The sequence below is a fragment of the Dermochelys coriacea genome, chromosome 1 (assembly GCF_009764565.3).
Source record: "Dermochelys coriacea isolate rDerCor1 chromosome 1, rDerCor1.pri.v4, whole genome shotgun sequence".
NCBI lineage: Eukaryota > Metazoa > Chordata > Testudines > Dermochelyidae > Dermochelys > Dermochelys coriacea.
Window position 1 is genome coordinate 51,944,581 of NC_050068.2, and position 9,006 is coordinate 51,953,586.

The window sequence follows — 9,006 nt, forward strand, 5'->3', positions numbered from 1 at the left end:
TTTGTGGTTTAGATTTTCTTAACATTAGAAAAGTGTGCTTTTATCCTCAAACTAATTACTGTAATGGCTCCAGGGAATGTGATCTAGATTTAAATTTAAGTTTCATTTATAGCTTAAATTCTAAACAACACCATTTCCTTTTAAAACTGGGTCACCGCAAAAATGGTTCAAGTCTGAAAGTTAGCAAGGGCAGTCTTCAGTACATTGTTTGAAAGAAACTGGTTTTAATTTAACAAAATAATGACATTTTGAAAATTGCATAGGACCTAATCCTACAGAGCATTGTGACCTCTTTCTCATTGGCTTCAGTGGGAGCTGAAGACACTTAACACCTACATACACTACAGAAAATTTCCTTTACTCTATAGATATGTACTTAAGCCATATCTACACTACTGCAACCTAGCTAAAGTGCTGTAGCTATGTCACTGTAGTGCAGATGCTTCCTACAGCAATGGAAGGAGTTTTTCTGTTGCTATAGATAATCCACCTCTCTGAGTGGCGATAGCTAGGTCAATGGAAGAATTCTGCCATCAGCCTAGTTACTTCTGCACTGGGGGTTAAGTCACCATAGCTACAGCACTCAGCAGTGTGAATTTTTCACACACTAAGCACTGTTAGCTCTGTCAACTTATCTTTTAGGCTCTGATACGACACACTAAGGAAAGCAGGCAAACCTTTGAATGGAGCCCCATTGACTTAAGTTTTCAATAATCCACTCTTGGAGGTTAGCTTGTCGGATCAGGGCCTTAAACAGAGAAACGCTATTCACATGTTCACAGTTAGGCAGGCATTTGTCAGTTGAGAGAATATTCATAGATTCCAAGGCCAGAAGGGACCTTTGTGATCATCTGAAATGACTTCCTATATAACACACAGGTCATGGAATTTCCCTAAAATTAGAGGGGAACTTCCTAGAGTGTATCTTTTAAAAAATCCATCCATTCTTGATTTAAAAAATATCAGTGATGGAGAATCCATCAAAACCCTTGGTAAATTGTTCCAGTGATTAATTATTCTATTTAAAATTTACACCTTATTCCCAGGCTAGCTTCAACTTCCAGTCATTGGATCTTGTTATACCTTTCTCTGCTAAAGAGCCCATTTTAAATATTTGTTCCCCATATAGGTACTTACAGATTGTAATCAAGCCACCCCTTAACCTACTCTTTGTTAAGCTAAATTGATTGAGCGCCTTGAGTGTACCACTATAAGGCACGTTTCCTAATCCTTTAATCATTCTTGTGGCTCTTTTTTCAGAATGCTCTCCCATTTTTCAACACTGTTCTTCTATTGTGGACACCAGAAATGGACACAGTATTTCAGCAGTGGTTGCATTAGTGCCAAATATAGAGGTAAAATAACCTCTCTGCTCCTACTCAAGATTTCTGTTTCTGCATTCAAGGATCACATTAGCTCTTTGACCACAGAGTTGCACAAGGAACTCATGTTCAGCCGATTATCCACCATGACGATCACATATTTTTCAGAGTCCCTGCTTCCCAGGATAGGGTCCCCTATGCCGTAAGTGTGGCCTACATTCTTTGTTTATAGATGTACACATTTATGTTTATCCATATTAAAATGCATATTGTTTGCTTGCACCCAGTTTACCAAGTAATCCAGATTGCTCTATATTAGTGACCTGTCCTCTCCATTATTTATCAATCCTCCAATTTGTGTGTCATCTGCAAACGTTATCGGTGATGATTGTGTGTGTTGTTCCTGGACATTACTAAAATTATTAAATATCTTAGGGTCAAAAACTGCTGCCTGCCAGACCCCTTTAGAAAAACACCTCTGCTTGATGATGATTGCCCATTTACAATTACATTCTGAGACCTAATAGCTAGCCAGCTTTTAATCAACTTAATGTGCACCATGTTAATTTTATATCATTATAATTTTTAATAAAAAAATATTGTGTGGTACCAAATCAAATATCTTACAGAAGTCTAAGTATATTACATCAATACTATTACCGTTATCAGCCAAACTTGTAATTTTATAAAAAAATATCAAGTTAGTTTGACAGGATCTATTTTCCATAAACTCATGTTGGCTGGCATTAATTATATCACCCTCCTTTAATACTTTATTGATTGAGTTCCGTATCAGCCACTCCATTAACGTGCTGAAATCCATGTCAGACAGACAGGCCTATAATTAGCAGGTCATCCTATTTACCTTTTAAAATATTGGCACAATATTAGCAATCTTCCAGTCTTCTGGAAACTCCACTGTGTTCCAAGACTTATTGAAAATCAGTGTTTAAGAGTCCAGCGAGCTCTTCAACCAGCTCTTTTAAAACTCTTGGATGCATGTTATCTAGACCTGATGATTTAAAAATGTCTAACTTATGTAGCTGCTGTCTAACATCCTCCAGAGATACTCAGGGAATGGAAAGAGAGTTACCAGATGATATAACATTTTGTTTTTTCCCAAAATATAGAACAGAATTTTTTATTGAACACTTCTGCCTTTTCTGATTATTGATAATTCTGCCACTTCCATCCATCCATAGACCAATATCATTGCAGGATTCTTTTTGTTCCCAATATAATTAAAAACCTCCTTATTGTCTTTAACTCTGTTGGTCATAGATTTCTCTGTGTGTCCTTTGCTTCTCTTATCAATTTTCTATGGTTTCTAGCTTCTGATTTATGTTAAGAAATATCAACTTTTTTTTTTTTTTTTTTTTTAAATAGATGCCTTCACTTCTCCAGGTTGGTTTTTTAACCATTTTTCTCAATTGTGGCTTTTTGGGCATCTAGTAAAGCGTTCTTAAACAACTCTCAATTATCATTCACATTTTTCTGATTAAATTCTTCCATCCAGCTGATTCAGCTCATGGTCTGCTTGTGATGCCAGCAGAATTTTAAAGTGTGTAAATCTATTTCCTCCATATTTTATTTAATTTAATTTCCTTTTTGTTCAACCCTCTGCCCCAGATGAATCACTAAAAAATTAAGGGAGGGAAGGAGAGGGAGAATGGATGAATGCACACAGCTAATTCAAATACTATGTTGAGGTTGCAAGTTTAAGCACTCAACATCATGAAATTTTCAAAGATAAAGTTGATCTGACAACTCTAATTCAGCCATAGTTAACCCCACAGCTCTGAGCCGTGGGGGACCCTAGAGCTCCAAGCCCCCCATGGGTGGTGGTGACCCCTGGAACTCCAAGCTGGATCCCCGGCAGCTGGACGGCGGGGGGAATGGGGGGAGAAGATATGCAGCCGCCGGGCCCGGTGCCATCAGTCGCCTCAGCGGGGCTCTTCGTGGAAGCTGGACACAACTCCCCATTTTGTCACGGATATTTTTAGTAAAAATCACGGACAGGTCATGGGCTTCTGTGAATTTTTTTTTAATTGCCCGTGACCTGTCTGTGACTTTTACTAAAAATATAAGTGACAAAATCTTAGCCTTAGCCATAGTGCAAACCTGTGGCATTTTTTGCTCCTCTCACTTGTTAAATTTCAATTCACCACATTAATAAGAGTAATTAAGGTTTATATTTAACAACATAAATTAGTATTGTCAAACTAACTTCTGGAATTTCTCAACTTTTGTGATTGATCTTACAATTTTAATGTTATATTAGTGTCAAGGTTTAAAAAATGTTAAAAATGATTGTATGTACAGCAATATATTCAAGCAATGTAATGTGATACTGTTGACTACCAGTGGTATCTGGGTTTCCACATGCTACAGACTTCCCAGTATTCTAGAAGAGAACACTGTTTCTAAATTATTAAAAAATAAAATAAAAGACAAACACAAAATATTTGTTTATGTTATAAAAGAAAGAAATAGAACACTGTTTGCAGTTCATTTACAAAGCCAGCTAGGTTTGTTTAGTTAAATTAGGTTTTACAATTTAAAAATATTTTGGATATAAATTAGTAGTTATTCACTGTTAGAAAAGCAGAAAAATTTGAAACTTGAACCCTGATACATTTCAGCTTGGTGGTATCTGCAGAGATCTGGGGGAATTTTATAACAGACCATAACCCATAATATATGGAGTACCTACTGTAGTCCAAAAATACCTGGCACAGTTGCAGTCACAATTCTGTCCAGTTTCGTATTTTAACAAAACTGTAGTGTTTAGATTGATAAGCCTCATGTGAGAACGCACTTCACTGAGCTTAGATAACATTGTATGAGATGAAGGATGAACACCTTTGCACACCAATTTGCCAACCCAGTGGGAAAGTCTTTATACTAGGTTCGAAGGGGGCAGCTGACAAAAGATGTAGATATAAAGAAAATGTGCCCTTACCAGAGGGCTAGATGTTTGGGATGGAATGAAGAATTACAATAGGGTCATAGGAGCAGCAAGAGGTAAAAAAGTGGGAGAATCTGTTCAACATCTTAGAAGTCTATACATAAATGCAAGGACTATGGGGAATGAACAGAAAGAATTGGAAGCATTAGTACAATAGCTAACTTATGATTTAATAGGTATCACGAGAATTGGTGGGATAAATCTCAATTGCAGTATTGGTATAGAGGGGTATAGCTTGTTCAGGAAGGTCAGGCAGACAAAAAAAGGGAGTAGATGTTGGATTACACACCAAGAATACATACACTTGTTCTGAGGTCCAGAAGGTGGTGAGAGGCACTCAAGTTTAAAGTCCCTGGGTGAAGATAAAAACAGAAAAACAAAGAGGGGCAATGTCATATTAGGGATCTACAATAAACCACCACATCAGAGGCAGTGGATGAGTCATTTCTAGAACAAAGAAAGGAAATATCCAAAACACAAGACCTACCCAAACATCTGTCAGAAAAGTGAAGTGTCATAACACAAAGTGTCCTATAAATTCTTGGACTGTATTGGGGACAACTTCTTGTTTCAGAAGGTAGAAGAAGTAACCAGCGAGACATCCACTTTAAACTTGATTCTCACTAACAGGGAAGAATGAATTGCAAATCTGAAAGCTGAAGGCAATTTCAGTGAAAGTGACAATGAAATGATAAATTTCCTAATTCTAAAGAAAGGAAGGAGTGAGAGCTGCTGAATAAGGACAATGGACTTCAAAGAAGCAGACTTTATCAAACTCAGGGAATAGTAGATAAGGTCCCATGAGAAGAAAATCTAAGGGAAAAAGGAGTTCAGGAGAGAGTTTCTCAAAGAGACAATATTAAAGGTAAACAGCAAACTATCCCAGTGCAAAGGAAAGATAGGAATAATACTAAGAGGTTAATATGGTTGCATTAGGAGCTCTTTAATGACCATTGTGAAAATCAAAAAGGAATCCTACAAAAAGTGAAAATAAACAAATTTCTAAGGAGGAGTACAGAAGAATAGCACGAGCATGTAAGGACAAAATCAAAATGGCTCAGGTGCAAAATGAGTTACACGTAACAAAGGCAATAAGAGGCTCTATAAATACATTAGGAAAAACAGAAAGATGAAGGAAACACACTACTTAGCAAGGAAGTAGAGCTAATAATAGATAACATCAAGAAGTCTGAAGTGTTTAATGACTATTTTGCTTCAGTCTTTACTAAAAAGTTTTTATGGTGACCAGATACATAACACAATATTAAGAGCAAGGGAGAAGGAACACAATCCAGAATAGGGAATGAACTGGTTAAAGAATATTGAGGTAAATTAGATATATTCAAGAAGGCACAGCCTGATGAAATTAAGCCTAGGATACTTAAAGAACTAGTTGGGGCAATCCTGGAAGTGATTATCAGCCCAGAAGACTGAAGAAAGGCAAACATAGTACTTATCTTCCAAAGAGGGGGAAGGCAGAGAAATAAGAGCCCATGAAATTATAGGCCAGTCAGTCGAACTTCGATACCTGAAAAGATTTGTAAGCACCTAGAGGTTATTAAGGCAATAAGTAATAGCCAACATGGATTTGTCAAAAACAAATCATCCCAAATCCCTACTTTCCTTCTTTAACAGGACTACCAGCCTAATGGCTCGTGAGGGAAGTGGCAGATGTGATGCATCTTGATTTTAGTAAGGCTTTTGACAGTCTCATAAGCAAACTATGGACATGTGGTCTAGAGTAAATTGCTATAAAGTGAGTACATAACTGACTGAAAGACCATACTCAAAGAGTAGTTATCAATGGCTCGCTGTGAAGCTGCGAGGAAATACCTAGTGAGGTCCCTCAAAGATCTGTTGTGGGTCCAGACCTATTCAATGTTTCGTTAAGAACTTGGATAATAGAGTGAAGAGCATACTTATAACATTTGCAGATGGCACCAAACTGCAAAGTGTTTGGACAAAGGTAGGATTCAAAATGATCTTGACAAATTGGTCTAAAAATCAACAAAATTAAATTCAATAAATACAAATGCAAAGTACTACACTTAGGAAGAACTACAAAACCAGGAATAACTGGCTAGCTGATGGCTGGACTTTACAAAACCTAGACAAGCCATTTACAACACACACACTTTGCTTCTCTACAAAAGAAAAAGGACACTAAGCTATCTAAACTACTACATACCACGAGGGGCCACAACAGTGGTTCCCGTAACCCAACCAGCAATATTGTTAATCTATCCAACTATACTTAGCCCAGCAGAAGAATCTGTCCTATCTCGGGGCCTCTCCTTTTGAGCCTCCACCCCCATGAACATGATACAGTTCTGTGGTGACCTAGAATCCTATTTTCGATGTCTCCAACTCAAGGAATATTTCCAACACACCTCTGACCAACATATTAACCCACAGAGACCTTCCTACCAACACTACAAAAAGAAAGATTCTGGGTGGACTCCTCCTGAAGGTCGAAACAGCAGACTGGACTTCTACATAGAGTGCTTCCGCCAACATGCTCGAGCCGAAATTGTGGAAAAGCAGCATCACTTGCCCCATAACCTCAGCCATGCAGAACACAATGCCATCCACAGCCTCAGAAACAACTCTGACATCATAAACAAAAAGGCTGACAAAGGAGGTGCTGTCGTCATCATGAATAGGTCGGAGTATGAACAAGAGGCTACTAGGCAGCTCTCCAACACCACTTTCTACAAGCCATTACCCTCTGATCCCACTGAGAGTTACCAAAAGAAACTACAGCATTTGCTCAAGAAACTCCCTGAAAAAGCACAAGAACAAATCCGCACAGACACACCCCTGGAGCCCCGACCTGGAGTATTCTATCTGCTACCCAAGATCCATAAACCTGGAAATCCTGGACGTCCCATCATCTCAGGCATTGGCACCCTGACAGCAGGATTGTCTGGCTATGTAGACTCCCTCCTCAGGCCCTTCGTTACCAGCACTCCCAGCTATCTTCGAGACACCACTGACTTCCTGAGGAAACTACAGTCCATTGGTGATCTTCCTAAAAACACCATCCTGGCCACTATGGATGTAGAAGCCCTCTACACCAACATTCCACACAAAGATGGACTACAAGCCATCAGGAACAGTATACCTGATAATGTCATGGCAAACCTGGTGGCTGAACTTTGTGACTTTGTCCTCACCCATAACTATTTCACATTTGGGGACAATGTATACCTTCAAATCAGCGGCACTGGGATGGATACCCGCATGGCCCCACGGTATGCCAACATTTTTATGGCTGACTTAGAACAATGCTTCCTCAGCTCTCGTCTCCTAGTGCCCCTACTCTACTTGCGCTACACTGATGACATCTTCATCATCTGGACCCATGGAAAAGAAGCCCTTGAGCAATTCCACCATGATTTCAACAATTTCCATCCCAACATCAACCTCAGCCTGGACCAGTCCACACAAGAGATCCACTTCCTGGACACTACGGTGCTAATAAGCGATGGTCACATAAACACCACCCTATATCGGAAACCTACTGACCGCTATTTCTACCTACATGCCTCTAGCTTTCATCCAGATCATACCACACGATCCATTGTCTACAGCCAAGCTCTACGATATAACCGCATTTGCTCCAACCCCTCAGACAGAGACAAACACCTACAAGATCTCTATCAAGCATTCCTACAACTACAATACCCACCTGCTGAAGTGAAGAAACAGACTGACAGAGCCAGAAGAGTACCCAGAAGTCACCTACTACAGGACAGGCCCAACAAAGGAAATAACAGAACGCCACTAGCCATCACCTTCAGCCCCCAACTAAAACCTCTCCAACGCATCATCAAGGATCTACAACCTATCCTGAAGGACGACCCATCACTCTCACAGATCTTGGGAGACAGGCCAGTCCTTGCTTACAGACAGCCCCCCAACCTGAAGCAAATACTCACCAGCAACCACACACCACACAACAGAACCACTAACCCAGGAAGCTATCCTTGCAACAAAGCCCGTTGCCAACTCTGTCCACGTATCTATTTAGGGGACACCATCATAGGGCCTAATCACATCAGCCACACTATCAGAGGCTTGTTCACCTGCACATCTACCAATGTGATATATGCCATCATGTGCCAGCAATGCCCCTCTGCCATGTACATTGGTCAAACTGGACAGTCTCTACGTAAAAGAATAAATGGACACAAATCAGACGTCAAGAATTATAACATTCAAAAACCAGTCGGAGAACACTTCAATCTCTCCGGTCACTCGATTACAGACCTGAGGGTGGCTATCCTTCAACAAAAAAACTTCAAAAACAGACTCCAGCGAGAGACTGCTGAATTGGAATTAATTTGCAAACTGGATACAATTAACTTAGGCTTGAATAGAGACTGGGAATGGATGAGTCATTACCCAAAGTAAAACTATTTCCCCATGTTATTTCTCCCCCCGACCCCACCTCCCACTGTTCCTCAGATAAAAGAAAAGGAGTACTTGTGGCACCTTAGAGACTAACAAATTTATTAGAGCATAAGCTTTCGTGAGCTACAGCTCACTTCACGAAAGCTTACGCTCTAATAAATTTGTTAGTCTCTAAGGTGCCACAAGTACTCCTTTTCTTTTTGCAAATACAGACTAACACGGCTGCTACTCTGAAACCTGGCTAGCTGATAGTACTACTGAAAGGGATCCAGGGTTTATAGCAGATGACAGACTGAACAT

General features: G+C 39.6%; 1 protein-coding gene across 8 annotated transcripts in view; it reads right to left on the minus strand.

Moving 5' to 3' along the window:
- Nucleotides 1-9,006, minus strand: part of ALG5 (ALG5 dolichyl-phosphate beta-glucosyltransferase) — a 51,248-nt gene that overhangs the window by 41,531 nt on the left and 711 nt on the right. For 3 of the 8 annotated variants that reach the window (XR_006277686.1, XR_006277685.1, XM_038393716.2), the window contains exons 2-3: nt 4,778-4,913; nt 4,593-4,642 (exon numbers count right to left, since the gene is read on the minus strand). The exons of 2 other annotated variants lie outside the window; for them this stretch is intronic. Coding sequence is in view for 1 of the 6 variants with exons in the window: in XM_038393716.2 (XP_038249644.1) it covers nt 4,593-4,642; nt 4,778-4,892 (165 nt within the window). In the remaining 5 variants the exon portion in view is untranslated. Of the gene's footprint in view, nt 1-4,579; nt 4,643-4,777; nt 4,914-9,006 lie in introns of those variants that run through there. 3 more of the 8 variants (XM_038393744.2, XM_038393734.2, XM_038393748.2) reach the window with 3 other exon arrangements.